At 41.7% G+C, this 18396-nt stretch overlaps 1 protein-coding gene across 1 annotated transcript; it reads right to left on the bottom strand.

Annotated features, from left to right (window-relative positions):
• Positions 1 to 5637: 5637 nt before the first annotated feature.
• ccdc92bb (coiled-coil domain containing 92Bb) lies at positions 5638 to 14285 on the bottom strand. Its single transcript, XM_060934935.1, is given in 7 exon segments — positions 5638 to 5955; positions 6053 to 6387; positions 8094 to 8141; positions 8295 to 8442; positions 12427 to 12474; positions 12476 to 12527; positions 14194 to 14285. Coding segments are annotated over 7 exon segments (1041 nt in total).
• Between the last annotated feature and the right edge of the window lie 4111 nt (positions 14286 to 18396).

The following is an 18396-nucleotide window of genomic DNA, read 5'->3' as shown; positions in this document are numbered from 1 at the left end:
TGCTGACCTTTTCTGCTCCTCGGACCTACCTGATCCATCCTGATGCCCTACTTCTGGCTGGAGTCTCATCACATCGCTCCTGTGGAGGACAGCCCCATATGGACAGTCCAAAGTCGCACTTGGAAGACGATCTGGACACTTACAGTAATGCATTTATGCCTGAGGACTACAGTTAACTTGTGAACTTCAGGACTGCAGTTGTCACAAAGAGTTTTGCACTCAAGTTTCCGTCAATGAACAGTTTATAACTTCAACAAAACAGACTTCATGTTAAAACTATAATGAATTTCCTGGTTACACAGTTATACTTTGTGACTGTATAGGACACTATTATAGAAGCGAGTTATTTATACAGTATTCATGCTATCTGTTATCACCCAAATGAGGATGGGTTCCCTTTTGAGCCTGGTTCCTCTCAAGGTTTCTTCCTCATGTCATCTAAGGGAGTTTTTCCTCGCCACCGTTGCCACAGGCTTGTTCATTGGGGAAAAATTAGGGATAAAATTAGCTCATGTTTAAAGTCTTTAATTTTCTGTAAAATTGCTTTGTGACAATGTGTGTTGTTAAAAATGCTATACAAATAAACTTGACTTGACAAGCGCTTTAGTGAGGTTGGGCAATGATGTCAGGTGAGGAGGCCTGGGGTGCAGTCAGTCAGGTGCTGAGTGGGGTTGAGTTCATTCTTCAGCTCTGTGCAGGACACGAAACTTCTTCCAGTCCAAACTTGGCAAATCATGTCTTCATGGAGCTCTGTGCTTTGTGCACGGCTGCATTGTCATGCTGGAACAGGTTTGGGCCTTTAAGTTCCAATGAAGGGAAATTGTAATGCTATAGCATATAAAAACTTCCTGTACAAGTGTGTGTTTTGTCAACTGCCAACTTTGTGGCAACAGTTTGTGCAGCAGTAAGTGTATTCGTTAACAAAGATAAAACTGCCATGAGTTAAGTCATTACTCTCATCTTAATTGTGTCAAAATCATTGAATATTCTCAGGTAGTCAGGGATAGAATTCAAAAGTTTTAATGGTTATTAGCTCATCCGGCCAACAGGCGATGAACTTATGCCATCGTGTTGTTTGTCATCCATCTGGCGTCGTCCACATTTCACAAAAATCACTTCTTCTTTCTCAGTTCTTCACTGATTTTTATTCTTTTTGGCAGGAAGTTACGTAGGTCTGCCTGGGGTGCATATGGCTTCTCCCCAAATTTGCATAATTGCAATTCATAATGAAGATATGGAGTAATTAATCAATCCCTAACGAGCAGTTTCCACACAAATCACTTCTTCTCCCTCAATTCTTCACCGATTTTGATTCTTTCTGGCATGAAGGTAGGGGTACATAGGGTGCATATAACTTCTACCCAGATATGCTTAATTACAATTATTAATGAAGTTATGGACTAATTAAGCCTTAATTAAACAGCAGTTCAACAAAAATCACTTCTTCTCGGTCAATGCCTCACTGTTTTGGATTCTTTCTGGTAAATCGGTCGGTATTCCTAGGGTGGATATCACTTCTATATATAGCTTGTATATAGTGTATATAGCTTGCAACATTTATTGCACAAGGTGGCCCACTTTAGATCGTTCCTTCTCGACTAGATGGGACCAGAGTGAACTATGCCGTCATTGATGGTCTCGTCTCCTATATAAGCTCTCATTTTGAATTTTTATAGTTATTTATCTATTAGTTGCAATATTTTATTTATTACCAAACTAATACAACTATTCATGTATATACATACATACATACATACATACATACATACATACATACATACATACATATGTAATATATTTACTGTTTTTTAATATAATAGATTATTTATGTAATAAATTTACTGTTTCCATTAAAAACTCCAGCTTACCTATTGAGCTTGCAACCCATTGATGACACGCAAAAAATATTATAAGCAAAAAAAAAAAAAAAAAACCCAGAAAACCCTGCAACTGAAATTTCTTTTAAAAAAAATGCAAACCTGGCAACGCTGTCTTCGTCACTGAGGCCAGTGCTCACTGCAAACTTTAAGGCGGTTCCAGGATGATGTCATCCACATTTGGTGTAGCATCAGTGTTTATTTAATACAAAATGTTTTTTGGCAAGATAATCCGGATAAAAATAAGAGCCAAGTAACATCTTCACATGGGTAACATAAATATGAATATATTTTTTTATTCATGTATCTTATACATTAATCCTGTATTGTCTACATCATCACTGTTCAGTATTCATCTAATAAAAATGAACAAAAATAGCTAACATTTGGTCCTTTGTAGTGTCTGTGCCATCCATGGACAAATACTTTTGTTGCAGTCGACAGTTTTACAGATCTACAGATTCGAATTCGGTTTACTTCCAGTGTTAAATGCACACAATTTCAACTCACAACAGATACCAGCCTGAGAGAGAGCGAAACCTTCTACTACTTCATTAACACAAGTAACTAGCCAACTGCATGTCAACACTGAACACCTGAACACCTGTAAGAGAGCATTAGCTACTTAATTCTGCATGTACTGAATGTGTGCACTTACATATCGTAGTGGTTAAACATCACACTACTAGAGAAAGGATGAGAGAGCCACCCTGATCAGCCTGATGGAGCTCAAATACAGCAGCGGCTTGTGATCATAGGTTCTGTTGTTGCAGGAAATACATTAATAACGACGTAACCTCGGGGTAATTATGTTGAGATGCTATCACACTTGACTCATGCTATAGGCTACTATCTAGTGAATTTTTTGAGTAATCCTGTAATATCAGGTAAGAAGCAGATAAGAGTCGACACATACAGTCAACCAGTATATGATCTATACTGTAGATACTTTTGTTCAACCGTTTTCCATACAGCAGGTGAGTTTCCCAAAGAGCTAATATCATTAAACAGGGTTGCCAGGTTCCCATAAAATTTCCAACCCAGCTACATCTCAAAAACCAACAAAATATCTGAAACTAGTCCCAAAAAGAGACGTTTTTCTTCTTATTTTGCCTTTGTGTGAAAAACAAGGTCACCGTGGTTGGTACACACACATTTCTAATATACAGATGTTATCTACTCCATAATCCTCTTCCAATCTTTGCAATATGTCTTACAACTGAAATGGTTCTGTACATCATAGACACACTGTCTGTGCTTATACCTTGCCTTTGTTTGGAGGAAGTTTATTAGACCAGGACCAGTGGGTGTAAAGGGGTGGGGGAGGGGTGGCATCCGTTAACAGTAACGAAAATTTTGAATTAGCAATGAGTTATATTTGACGCAGGAAATTTTACATCCAATCACAGTAGCGATGTTAACAAATAAATCAGATAATACACAGACAATTTAGTGAAATCCCTCCTGCAGTTGTGGTCCCAACTGGTCTTGAAATAAAATCCCGAGTCCTCGATGTCTGAGACCGAGACAAGACCGAGTAAAAATGCGGTCGATTCCGAGATGAGACAAAGACCTTCAAAAAGTGGTCTTGAGACCAATCTCAAGTATAACAACACTACGTTCTCATTTTCTTTCTCTCAAATACGCTCCGAATGCACACCTTCTGACCAATCAGATTCCAGCATTCAACCACACTGTGGTATAACTATTATAATTCTGATTATCATTCTATCCACATTCACTGGATATGAGCAATCACATGCTCTGATTAGCTACTCTACTACTAGGATATCAGCTCATATACTATGAGTAGAGAAAAACAAAATGGTGGAGCGTGTTGCTGAACCAACCGAGAATGAAATAAAAACTCTACTCGAAAACAACCCCCCCCCAAAATTGTTATCAAGTAAACTCAACAAAAATAAAAACTTTACAGTCGTTTCAAAGTCAATAATTTGAACATTTTGGAAAATAGGTTTGAAATAATGATTGTATTCAATTATCTTGTCATTAAAGATGCTATAGCATACAGATCATGTTTGTCATGGAATTGATTCCACCGGAAATGCGACGACAATGTCCATGATCAAAAACTGTGAGTCACAACTTAATGAAATCATGTCAATATCGGGTGTGTCCTCCATGGGCGTTCACAACTGCGATACAACATCTCCTCATGGATTGGATGATGCGTCTGAACACAGCTTGGGGAATGCGCCGCCATATTTGTACCAACATGGCACCAAGCTCCTGCAAGTTCTGTGGAGGGTTCCAGTGGTTCCTGTGGTGCCAGTTTGATGGAGACGTGTCTGGAGATTATGGATGGTCTGTCGACTGCATCCCATAACCTTCACAACGTCAGTGACAGATGTTCCTGTATTCAGCATGCCAATGGCACGTTCACGCTGAATGTTTGACAGTCGTGGCATTGCAAATTAACGAATAATTAACCATAAAACCTTGTTTTTCTGAGATGACACTCTACTCTGCTACCGTGAGATCAATTGCACATGTATCAATAGGTCACATCACTTGTGTCACGTAGAAACGTGATTTTAGCGTGCAGTGCTCTCGCACGTGCTACGTAGGCCCGACCAGTAGAATGAATGTGTGACGTAATGCCCTTGACAATGCATTTAACCATAATCACAACAAGAACTCTTTCAAGAAAAGTTTCTAAACACTATTTGAAAAATAATGAGTGTCAAGTTTTTATTTTTGCTGAGTATATTTAAAAGAACCAGAAATAACTAAAAGAATATAGTTTGTTTGGTTTTATTTTGTTTTTTCCCTCAATATCTCCTGTTCCACACTCCAACCCAGTTGGTGGCAGTAATGCCAAAAAACCCTGAAGAATAAGAAGAAGAAGGAAAAAAAAACCCAAAATACAAAAAAAAGCAACAAAATATGGAATGAAAGGATTTCATGGTAAGAACGTATCTTTTTTATTTTTCAAGAATTATTATTATTATCGCATTTTCCACAAATTGTTCCTGTCATTTCGCCGGTTTGTTTACATTCTAAGTGGAAATGGTTTTGTTGGATGTTTTGTAGAAAGTTTTTATTTATCGAATTTGCAAAAAAAAAAATGCTCTGTTTCTCAAAATCCAGTGAATATGGATAGAATAAAACAGTTATTCCACTCAATCTCGTCGTACATGGCTTATAGACAACTCGGTGCTACGCGTCTCGTCAGCTATCAGCTCATGTACGACTCGATTTCATGGAATAACTGTTAAATATCTGCTATAAAATGAGATCCTGGTTTACGTGAAGTATTTTTAACTACTCCAATCTGGCATAAAATCCATGACCCTGGCAACCCTGCTGCTCTTCTTCCACTCAAAATGTTCATAGTGGTTGAATGTGACTGTAGAAGTTTGATTCTTGCGCCATTTGTCTTCTATTAGTGTTTGATGCAGTTCTCATTTTGACCAATAGGTGCAAAAACTAGAGCTGAATGGGGTAAATATCTGTCAAATAGCAACTTTTTTAAATCACTGGACATGCAAAATTGGTGATTAGTATTTCAACTGAATTCAAAATGTATTTGTGAATGAGGACTTTATGAAGATGAACATTTGTTGAACAGCTGATATAAACCGTGGAGCTCAGCCATACCCATACCTATGCTCAAATGCGTAGTAAAGGTGCAGTAAGAAATTAGTTGCTAGGTTACCATTTATCAGTCAAGTGAACTGTGAGAAGATGATACAGCTGAGCTAAAGTGTAATGGATCAGTTTGTATCCCACTGCTGCACTATAAATCTGTCGTCTCTGGTCCAGTATCCTCTCTCACTGCTTGGGTCCGTAGTCGACCCATCCGCCTTTGTGAATCCGCCTCCCCATAGTGCCCTCCCAGTGATATGTGAAGAGGGAGGAGCCTTTGTGTGAAGGGATAAAGGAAGAGGGCGGGGTCAGGCATGGGGCAGGGCTTCTCTGGCCCCAGTATGCGTTCCTGTGGCACACATTCCCTCACTCGTTCTGACCTTCGCAATCTTGCTGAACAGTGGCCACGATGTCTGGCTTCTGCTCTGGCTGTTGAGACCTGCGGAGAGCTTGACAAACAGCCTGGACCCTGTGAAATATGTAGAACGTCTAAATACCGATCAAGCTAGGTTTTTGCGCAGACAATTAGCATTGACATAAACTCATGACTTTTTTCTGTCGCTTACCTTCTCACCTCTTTCACCTTCCTCCTCCTTGTCTTCTTCTTCTGCTTGATGGTAGAGACGGAAGCGTGCTGAATGGAGTTGGAAAGTGAGCTGGGCTGCGATGTCGGTCTGCTTGCGGAGATCACGGCTGAGCGCTGTGATCTTATGACTGCGCCGTTTCAGCTCCTCCAAAAAGCGCCGCTCCTCATCACGCAGTCGTACCTGCAGCGCACTCGCTTGCTCCCCCTTGTGCCGAAGCTTGGCTTTTAGCTCCCCCTGTGAGCACTCCTGTTCAGCAAGGTGATGTTCTGACTGCAGTATGCGAGCCTGAAGAACCTCCTGCTCGGCTGCTATGTCTGAGTAACACATGGAAGTTTGTATAACTGCAATGTTCGGAAATGTCTGCAGAGTCACTGGGGGGTAACAAGACTATCAAACTGATAATAAAACTATCATTGTTAAAATGCTATTCTGTTGGTCATTGGTAACGTTTTTGCACTACTGCATGACATATATATAATCTGTAGTGTATACACAGTTCCGTGCAAAGGTTTTGGCACACACTGCAAAAAATGATGTCTTAGCAAGTGAAAATATCTTGAAAATAGTTCAAACGATCTAGCATTTCCTTTTAGAAGAATACAAGACGGGGCGGCACGGTGGTGTAGTGGTTAGCGCTGTCGCCTCACAGCAAGAAGGTCCGGGTTCAAGCCCCGTGGCTGGCGAGGGCCTTTCTGTGTGGAGTTTGCATGTTCTCCCCGTGTCCACGTGGGTTTCCTCCGGGTGCTCCGGTTTCCCCCACAGTCCAAAGACATGCAGGTTAGGTTAACTGGTGACTCTAAATTGACCGTAGGTGTGAATGTGAGTGTGAATGGTTGTCTGTGTCTATGTGTCAGCCCTGTGATGACCTGGCGACTTGTCCAGGGTGTACCCCGCCTTTCGCCCGTAGTCAGCTGGGATAGGCTCCAGCTTGCCTGCGACCCTGTAGAACAGGATAAAGTGGCTAGAGATAATGAGATGAGATGAGAATACAAGACACCAATTCTGAGATCATTAAACCTAGTTCTAGATTGCAACCAACTTATTCCAAGATGTCTTATCAAGTAAAAATATCTGTCCATGCAGCAAGATAATTTCACTCGTATTAAGTAATTTTCTCCTCAAACTCAGTTTTAAATTTTTTGCAGTGCATGTAAAGAAATGCTCTTGACCAAAAATGGCTTAGAAAAATGAAATGAAATGTTTCAACATTAAAAGATATAATTCTGATTATTCTATCCACGTTCACTGGATATGAGCAATTGCTCGCTCTGATTGGCTACTCTACTACTAGGCTATCAGCTCATATACCGTGAGTAGAGAAAAACAAAATGGCGGAGTGCATCTAGTCAGGTATATCACTTTGTTATCAAGTATTTAAAAGAAACAGAAATAGCTAAATAAAAGAATATAGTTGTGGTCCCCCCCCCCCCCCCCCCCAATATCGCCTGTTCCAGACTCCAGCTCAGTCGGTGGCAGTAATGCAGCTTTAAGTTGGTTTGCCAACCACCAAAAAAAAGAAGAAAAGAAAATGGTGGAGCATATTGCTGAACCAACCAAGGACGAAATAAAAACTCTACTCGAAAACAAAACCTAAAAAAATACAAAAAAAAGCAACAAAATATGGAATGAAAATATTTGATGGTAAGAACGTATCTCTTTAATTTTTCAATAATAATAATAATAATAATAATAATAATTATTATTATTATTATTATTACATTTTTCACAAATTGCTCCTGTCATTTCGCCGGTTTGTTTACATTCTAAGCGGAAATTATTTTGTTGGATGTTTTGTATAGAGTTTTTATTTATCGAATTTGCAAGAAATAAAAATAAAAATGCTCTGTTTCTCAAAAGCCAGTGAATGTGGATAGAATAAAACAATTATTCCACTCAATCTCGTCATACGTGACTTATAGCCTACTCGGTGCTACGCGCCTTGTCAGCTATCAGCTCATGTACGACTCGATTTCCTGGAATAACTGTTAAATATTAAGGGTTGTTAAAGTAGAACCATTACCATCTCTGTTTCTCGCAGGAGGCCTTTTGCTCAGTTCACAACTCAGATCTACAGAGAGAAATGAGACAATTTGATTATTTTACACTGAAAAACAGCTCTATAAAGTACATCCATGCCTTCCTGCAGCATTTCTTTTTTCAGTAAAGCTGTTCCAGAAAGCCTAGTGATATTAAGTAAGTAATATTACAGATGGTGACAGACCATTACATCTCTTCTTCAGGTGACGGATCTCCAGGCGCAGGCCAGTCAGGAGGACCTGATGCTCCTTTTGCAAGAACGTGATGTTCCGCTCGATGCTGTCTGCCTGTTGGGCGAGGGTGCTGGTATCCATGGACACACAACATGTGTCCTATATTGAGCAAATATAGCACAGAAGTCTATGTATGTGCTTTTTGATGATAAAGATCTATCATCGAGTAAACCATAGTCAATTCTAAATGTTATGCGGACTTCTATGTCGACTTTAAGAGAATGTGTACCTTCTGTATGATGCAGGAATTTACTACACCAATTATTCTGTGATGTTTATATAAGACAATTGAACCACATACACAGTAAGAGTTAAGATAAGAAATGATTTGCCATGTAGGCAGAAGAGTAGAGCTCATAGCCTTAGCTTTGTTTTTGTTTTTTTGGAATGGCAAGCAAAACCTGTATGATAAAATTTGATTGAAGTATAAATGGTGATGATAATAATGTAATATGGTTTCATTCTGCTTTATAGAAAGATAAATGTAAAATGTTCCTCTCATCAAAGAAGTTGATAACTGCTGTGTATGTGTGTTTATTTATTAGAGCTCATTTTGCAAATTAAACTGAACTGAAACTCTTTTAATTTCATTTTAACTCCCTGTACATAGGATTACTGTGAAACTCAATGTTTGGCCCTAAAGGCCTAGAGTAGAGCACAATTCCCAAAACTTTAGTTGTTTTAGTGATGCCGGTGGGGCGGCACGGTGGTGTAGTGGTTAGCGCTGTCGCCTCACAGCAAGAAGGTCCTGGGTTCGAGCCCCGGGGCCGGCGAGGGCCTTTCTGTGTGGAGTTTGCATGTTCTCCCCGTGTCCGCGTGGGTTTCCTCCGGGTGCTCCGGTTTCCCCCACAGTCCAAAGACATGCAGGTTAGGTTAACTGGTGACTCTAAATTGACCGTAGGTGTGAATGTGAGTGTGAATGGTTGTCTGTGTCTATGTGTCAGCCCTGTGATGACCTGGCGACTTGTCCAGGGTGTACCCCGCCTTTCGCCCGTAGTTAGCTGGGATAGGCTCCAGCTTGCCTTCGACCCTGTAGAAGGATAAAGCGGCTAGAGATAATGAGATGAGAATGAGTGGTCTAAGGCGCCAGACTCAAGGGTTCCTTCCTTCCCTACAATCGGGTATTCTGGTCTCTACCTGGAGGCGTGGGTTCAAATCAATACCCGATTGTAGGGAAGGAAGGAACCCTTGAGTCTGGCGCCTTAGACCACTCATTCTCATCTCATTATCTCTAGCCGCTTTATCCTTCTACAGGGTCGAAGGCAAGCTGACTTTTCTGACACATATCTAACATGCTAGATTTTTTTATCAGCTGGAAATTGGGGCAGCCATGGCCTGAAGGTTAGAGAAGCAGCCTTGGACTGAAAGGGTTGCTGGTTTGATTCCTGGGACCAGCAGGGAAAATGTGAGGACTTTCCCCTCTATCTGTCATGGCCCTTGAGCTGCCCACTGCTCTGGGTGTGTGTTCATTCACTGCTTCAGATAGGTTAAATGCAGATGAGGAATTTTGCTGTACTCTAGTGTACATGTGATAAATAAAGGCTTCTTCTGAGTTGTAGTGTAACATAATCGAAAAGCAGTGATGTGGTGTCTGGGATGCTGCGCAACACCCTGATGAAAAATCTAGCATGTTAGAATTTTCCCGCCTAGTTTGATGACTCCCACAATGTGTTCCTTGACTTTTCTTCTCTAGCCATGATTGACAGTTTCTTGACCCTCCTCCTGAATAACATGCAAAAAAGTGAAAGATGATTGGTCAGGGTCAAACATGGAGTGTTGCCAGTCTCCTGACCAAGACATGGCAAGAATTTTTGACAGGATCAAGAAGGTTCTGGGTTTCAGCCAAGTAGCCGATGGGGGCCTTTCTCATCTCATCTCATCTCATTATCTCTAGCCACTTTCTGTGTGGAGATAATTTGCATGTTCTCCCCGTGTCTGTGTGGGTTTCCTCTGGGTGCTCCAGTTTCCCCTACAGTCCAAAGACATGCAGTTAGGTTCAGGGGCGCCATTGGGCCCCTGAAGTTAGGACTTCAGGGGAAGTTAGGATAATTCTAAGGGCCCAGCATTGACAGAGGGCCCTCAGAGGACAATATTAACATTATTACCATGTGTAACTTAAATTAATAAAATTAAAATTATAATAATAATAGGGCGGCACGGTGGTGTAGTGGTTAGCGCTGTCGCCTCACAGCAAGAAGGTCCTGGGTTCGAGCCCCGGGGCCGGCGAGGGACTTTCTGTGCGGAGTTTGCATGTTCTCCCCGTGTCCGCGTGGGTTTCCTCCGGGTGCTCCGGTTTCCCCCACAGTCCAAAGACATGCAAGTTAGGTTAACTGGTGACTCTAAATTGACTGTAGGTGTGAGTGTGAATGGTTGTCTGTGTCTATGTGTCAGCCCTGTGATGACCTGGCGACTTGTCCAGGGTGTACCCCGCCTTTCGCCCGTAGTCAGCTGGGATAGGCTCCAGCTTGCCTGCGACCCTGTAGAAGGATAAAGCGGCTAGAGATAATGAGATGAGATAATAATAATAATACTTTTGTCTCTTAAAACAAGCAAATACAACAACCTTCTGGTTTGGTTTTCCATTTTCCGCACAATGATTAGAATAGATAGCCTTTATATTTCACCCCCTCTCCATTCATTACATGGTACAGTCTTGCATAGGCGGAGCCAGAGTGCAACACCGCGTTAGGGTTGTTGCTTTCCAATCCAGCACTAACGTGAGCTGTGTATGGTAGAAGCAGAATTGATGGTGAACCATCAGTAGATTGACACCATCATGAAGAAGTCGGGTTACCAGAAATGTAAAGGGGGTGGGGGGTGGAGGGCAATATTATATTCTTTCATAGGGCCCAAAATTTCTAGCAGCACCTCTGGTTACGTAAACTGGCTACTCTAAATTGTCCATAGGTGTGAATGTGTGTGTGGATGGTTGTTTCCCAAGCCTGGAAATGGGAGTGTTGCATCAGGAAGGGCATCCGGCGTAAATCTATGCTCCAATTAATATGTCACATGGATCAATAGGGTCCACATGGCAGCAACGCTACACAAGTAAGTGGGACAAGCTGGAAAAAGTGAGTGAGTGAGTGAGTGAGTGAGTGAGTGAGTGAGTGAGTGAGTGAGTGAGTGAGTGAGTGAGTGAGTATGATTGCTAAATCTGATGTGATGACCATGATGAAAGACAAAAAGACAACAATATTGTGTGGTCCCATTGAAAACTCTAGCTTGTCTGACCAGATACTAAAACACAAGCTGAACTGGGTAAACTGGTAGACCATCTTTGCCAGCTGGCAAACTTGACCAAACGCTATATCATAGATCATAGACAAGATATTTATGTATGAGAACATTAAAAAATAGCCAGTTATAGCAGTTATAACAATGCTGGAAATTATCTAGCAAAAATGGGCTTCCAGTTTGACCAGTTGGGCCTGTGTTTTGGCAGCTGTTCAGACCAAGCTGGATCATCAGGGTGCACATGAGGTCTCATGGTGCAATGCATCATTATTACTCTAAGAGAAGAAAGGCATACAGAATGGAAGAAATGACAAGTTCGAGTTTGTTGCACAACTAGTAACTCGTGATGATCTGTTTACAACTGGTTCAGCCTTATGGTTTGCTATAATCTGCTCAAGCCATGTGAAATTTCCCCTAAATGTTTACATCCGGGACCAACTGAAAGAAGAATATGAACTGCGCAAAAGCACCTCGGTGGTTTCTAAACATCTCTATCTGACTTTTTTTTGTCCTCAGATGATCGCCATTAATCAGATATTTAAAAGTAAATGTGTGCCAGAGTTCGAATCCTTAATGCTGACGTACTTGAGACCTTCACCCTGACATTTCTCATCCATGTCCATGCTGCAGGATAAACCCTCGCGAGTGCGTAACTGAGCTGGATGGTGATGATGATGGTGATGATGTAATCTCAAACACGGCACTGCTTTGCAGCCAAGAGATTTGATTTCAACTTTACACTACAACCAGAACTAGTGCAATTAACCACCTATCAAACCAGAGCTTTTACAACATCTGGCGAACAGCTGTGTGTCATTTTATGTAGCGCGTAACACCGATGTTACTCACGATCAGGCGGATGAAAGACGCAGGACGGCTCTCTCCTCCATCACCGAGCGCATGGGCAGGGAAGGTTCATTTGCTCTCTGCCATGCTGTCCAGCATCCAACCTTCATTCAGCCAATGAGCTGGAGTCACCAACCAGGGCGAGCTGATCCGATCTGATCTGACTTGACATGATCTGATCTCACCGTGTAGCCTGTAGGAAGCTGCTGAACTGGGTCGCGTTGGTTGTCACTTTCCAAGCCGAACAGCTGTTGATCCGCGGAAGGATGAAGGATTAGGGCTAGAGAGCAGATCCTGTGCTGAAATATGGATGGACTCAGCTTGTTATTAGGTTACTTTTTTTTTTTGGTTAGAAATGATGTCCCTGTCCTTTTCAGCACCACGGACAGGGACAGACTGCTCCCTAGTGGTCATTACTGTGATTAAAAGTTTTCATCAATGACATCACGGTATATGCAATAAAACAATACTGATTAAATACACTCATAATGCTCTGCTTAGAGAAAGAGTGCACTATTATATAGTGGCCAGGTTTTGATTCATCATGCTACATTATATGATCTTAAAAAAAGTTTTAAGATCAGTTTGACCTGACCATAGCACACACAATCTATACTCGTTGAATGTCCCATATCAGATATAATAATAATAATAATAATAATAATAATAATAATAATAATAATAATAATCAGGATCAAGAGACAATAGACCACCGAGTCTCAGGCTGCCTGGAACTTGCCAAAACAGAGTACATATAAAGGCACAATAAGGCAGCAGTGTATCTCCATTGGGCAATCTGCAAGCACTGTAACATCAAAGTGCAAGACAAATACTACAAACACGAACCGCCAACCATCACCAAAAATGAAGTAGCTACCATACTCTGGAACCGTGAGTTGGCCTAGTGGTTAGTGTGTCTGCCTCTTGACTGGGAGATCGCAAGTTCTACTCGCAGTTGAGTCATACCAAAGACCATCATAAAAATGGTATCTAGTACTACCATCTGACAAGGCACGCTGCAATACAGATGCAAGTGGGGAAGTCAAACTCTTGTGGTTACCAGAGAACTAGCCCCTCACTGTAACCCTAGCTGTATAGGCGAGAGGCCGAGGGCTGTAGAAACAGAGGTTGGTGTTGCACCCATACACCTAAAGAGCTGGTTAGTACTGAGACAGGAGACTGCCTGGGAAGACCAGATTCTGGCATGAGAGGGACTTTGACTATACTCTGGGACATCCCGATCCAAACCAACAAAGAGATCATGGTGAACAGACCAGATATTGTAGTGAAAGACAAGAAGGAGAGAACTTGACTGCTCATCGACATGTCTGTCCCTACAGAAAGAAACACCTCCTTGAAAACAACAGAAAAACTCCCCAAGTTTCTCCAACCTAGAAACAGAGAGAATGTGAGGCATGAGGACCACAATACCAGTGGTCATATGTGCTCTTGGGCTCATCAAGAAGGGGATAGAAAAGTACATGAGCAAAATACCTGGGAAGATCAGAATGGAAGAGCTTCAGAAGATGGTCCTCCTTGGAACTGCTCACATATGCAGGAGAACCCGATCCATCAAATAATCCATCACGTCCTTATGATTGCCGTGGTCCTACAGTTTACGATGACCTGGATGACTGAGAACCTTCGCAGACCTTATGATTCAAGAGATGAACTCGGCTCCATAAGAGAAAAGAGCTGGACTTCAAGGATAATAATAATAATAATGATAATAATAATAACCTCCATTCTTCTGGGAAGGATTTCCATTACATATTGGAGCTGATATTGGGCTGTGAGGACTCAACCACAAGAGTCTCAGGCATTAATGTCACATGAGGAGGACTCTGGGGTGCAGTCGACATTCCAGTTCATTCCAAAGTTGTCTACTGGGGTAGAAGTCAGGGCTCTGTGCAGGACACTCGAGTTGTTCCAGTTCAACTTTGGCAAACCGTGTCTTCATGGAACTCACTTTGTACATTGTCATGCTGGAACAGGTTTGGGTCTTTTAGTTCCACTGAAAGGAAATTGTCATTCTATCATCATTTGCATTACTTTAAACATTAAACATCATACAAAGGCATTCTATACAATTATATGCTTCTAATAGTGTGGGTTTGGGGAAGAACCGCATATTGGTGTGATGGTCAGGTGACCACAAACTTTTGGCCATATCATGTATATCTTTGGGAAAAAATATATATTGAACAATATGACTAAAAGTGGAGTATATAGCGGGTGGTGTGGTGGTGTAGTGGTTCGCACTGTCGCATCACAGCAAGAAGGTTCTGGGTTCGAGCCCAGTGGCCAATGGGGGCCTTTCTGTGTGGAGTTTATATGTTCTCCCCATGTCTATGTGGGTTTTCTCCAGGTGCTCCAGTTTCCCCCACAGTCCAAAGACATGCAAGTTAGGCTAATTGGTGGCCCTAAATGGTAACAACCATAGGTGTGAGTGTGAATGGTTGTTTGTCTCTATGAGTCAGCCCTGCGATGATCTGGCGACTTGTCCAGGGTGTACCCCGCCTCTCACCCATAGTCAGCTGGGATAGGCTCCAGCTTGCCTGCAACCCTGTACAGGATAAGCGGTTACGGATAATGGATGGATGGATGGAGCATATAGACTGATAGACAATGATCACTGTTAGTTTGTGGTTGTAAAAGCAATGTACTACTAGTTTATTATTCTCAATATCCCCTTTACTACTTATGATTAAACATACTACAGTTTTGTGGTGCCTTTTTGCAATAAACAATGCAACAACAGCAACAACAACAACAACAACAAACAAGTATTCTTCATTCAGCTAAATACTGCATATTAAGTTAAATACCAAGAAAAATATATATAATTACTTGGATTATATGAATATACAGAGGTCTTACTGTTCTTATTCTACCAGATTACTCAAATACATTCTGTTGGAGCCATATTTGAGTTTTTTGAGTTTAGTTTATAAAAACCTCCAAGAACACTTATTTGAACTGTTATACTTTGAATTTATGAAAATTCTTTCATATTAAGCCTTTAAGTTGTGTATTAATATGATCCACTGTATACTTACCTGTATCACAGAGCCATACTGATATTGCACCTTACTTACCTGATACTGTACCTACCTACCTGTGTGTAGCCCCTCCTCCTTGACATGTCACTTGGGTGCGACTGTTTGGAATAGTTCTTTGACCTCATTCTCAATCACATCCATTGTTTCATACAGCTTTATTTTGTATCCTTTGTTCTTTATTTCTGGAAAGTCAACCGGAGTCTGCAATTTAATAAATCATGTTTTTGTTATTTGAACTTTGAATCCCCATGAGTGCTTCATCAGGAATAGTGTATCGGGAGACTTTCCACTAACCTCACGTGGCTTTAGGGACAACTTTGAATTGGAATAGCCACTATATATTCATCCATCCATCCATAATCTGTAGCCGCTTATCCTGTGCAGGGTCACGGGCAAACTAGAGCCTATCCCAGCTGACTATAGGCGAGAGGTGGGGTACACCCTGGACAAGTCGCCAGGTCATCACAGGGCTGACACATAGACACATTCACACCTACGCTCAATTTAGAGTCACCAGTTAGCCTAACCTGCATGTCTTTGGACTGTGGGGGAAACCGGAGCACCCGGAGGAAACCCACACAGACACGGGGAGAACATGCAAACTCCGCACAGAAAGGCCCTCGCCAGTCACTGGGCTCGAACCCGGACCTTCTTGCTGTGGGGTGACAGTGCTAACCACTACACCACCATTCATTTCAAGTAAAATATTTATTTACCTCATTTGTTCTATTGTATACACTGTAGATAGATAGATAGATAGATAGATAGATAGATAGATAGATAGATAGATAGATAGATGCAAATAGAGACTATTTTAATTATAAACGGTTAATTATTTATTTGTTGGACAAATAATCTTTTTTATATTTTTTGCTGGACATGTGTAATGTAGAGCGGCATGGTGGTGTAGTGGTTAGCGCTGTCGCCTCACAGCAAGGAGGTCCTGGGTTCGAGCCCCGGGGCCGGCGAGGGCCTTTCTATGTGGAGTTTGCATGTTCTCCCCGTGTCCGTGTGGGTTTCCTCCGGGTGCTCCGGTTTCCCCCACAGTCCAAAGACATGCAGGTTAGGTTAACTGGTGACTCTAAATATACCGTAGGTGTGAATGGTTGTCTGTGTTTATGTGTCAGCCCTGTGATGACCTGGCGACTTGTCCAGGGTGAACCCCGCCTTTCGCCCGTAGTCAGCTGGGATAGGCTCCAGCTTGCCTGCGACCCTGTAGAAGGATAAAGCGGCTAGAGATAATGAGATGAGATGTGTAATGTGTAATGAAACAGACAAGACACAAGTGTATAAAATTGAAGTGTTCTTTATAAAATAATTCAATCATTAAACATGGGTCAAAGTACAGGCACACAGGATACGCATAATCATAAACAGTAACACAGAAACAGGTCTAAACATGGAACTGAAACTGTAAAAAAAAAGAGCAGGGGATGATGAAAAATAAGACAACAAATGATGAGACTTTGCACTGAGACAAAGGAACCCGAAGGTGTGTAATCTGATGAACGCAGAAGCAGCGCACACTTTAGGTTGCAGTCCAATGTTGGGACTCAGAGCCAAAACACAGGCATATGACAATATAAAAATGGCAAAAATGACTTGGCGTGAACTCCAAATGAAACAGAAATGCAGCACGTTGTTGTGCTTTGAATCATGTAATGCACTGAGAGAGGGAATGTTGAAAAATATCAGAATAATGAACCTCTACATAGGTTTTTCTCATCCTCCATGACTATACAGTTAGTCTTTCAGTCTAAAATCAATCTTTGTATTTGTTACAGGATCTGATATCTGATATGCTTACTCCAATATCCAAGTCACCTTTGTTTTTATTTTTTTTTTTGCTGGTATTATTAATAAACTGCTATTTTTACAGTGTAAACTAGGTTATTTTTACAGTGACGCTGCAAACAGTTTAGATATGAGTCAAGCAGGACAATTATTGCATTTAAAAAAAAATAGCATTTAAGTCTCAGCATTTAAGTCTTGGCTGAAAATATATCTGTTTCGTCAAGCCTTTTGTTAATAGTGTTTATGAGGTAAAGGAGGAGATCTGGAGGGTCCTCAGACAGAGTGTTTTGGTAAACTGGGATGTATGGATGCTGTCAGTCCCTCCTCACTTGCTCACTCGAGTTTGTTGACGGTGTAGTGGCTGCTGCTTTATGTCCCGGGGCCCCTCATGCCTGGCTCTCCTCTTTTAGTTATGCTGTCATAGTTAGTTTTGCCGGAGTCCCTGCTTGTACTCAGCGCAATATGTATACTGTTCCTACTCATCAGGTGACATTGGGCATACCTAACAACCTGTGCCCCCCCCCCCAATCTGTCCCTCTGAGTTACATGCCAGTCCTGGGATTGAGATGCTGACCTCTTCTGCTCCTTGGACCTGCCTGATCCATCCTGGTGCCCTGTGTCTGGCTGGAGTCTCATTGCATCGCTCCTGTAGAGGACGGCCCCATATGGACAGTTGAAAGTCGCACTTGGAAGACGCTCTGGACAGTTACAGTAATGCTTTTATGGCTGAGGACTACAGTTGACTTGCTAACTTTAGGACTGCAGTTGTCATGAACAGTTTTGCACTCAAGTTTCCATCAATGAAGAGTTTATAACATCAATGAAACTGACTTCATGTTAAAACTGTTAATGTTATAGTCATGTTGTCTGTTGTTGCCCAAATGAGGATGGGTTCCCTTTTGAGTCTGGTTCCTCTCGAGGTTTCTTCCTCATGTCGTCTGAGGGAGTTTTTCCTTGCCACCGTCGCCACAGGCTTGATCATTGGGGATAGATTAGGGATAAAATTAGCTCATGTTTTAAGTTGTTCAAATTCTGTAAAGCTGCTTTGCGACAATGCTTGTTAAAAGCGCTATACAAATAAACTTGACTTGACGACTTAAAAAGTAAACTAGCCACT

The sequence above is a fragment of the Neoarius graeffei genome, chromosome 12, assembly GCF_027579695.1.
Source record: "Neoarius graeffei isolate fNeoGra1 chromosome 12, fNeoGra1.pri, whole genome shotgun sequence".
In the NCBI taxonomy this organism is placed as follows: Eukaryota; Metazoa; Chordata; class Actinopteri; order Siluriformes; family Ariidae; genus Neoarius; species Neoarius graeffei.
The sequence above is the reverse complement of the archived record's forward strand: the minus strand, read 5'-3'. Positions and strand labels throughout refer to the sequence as shown.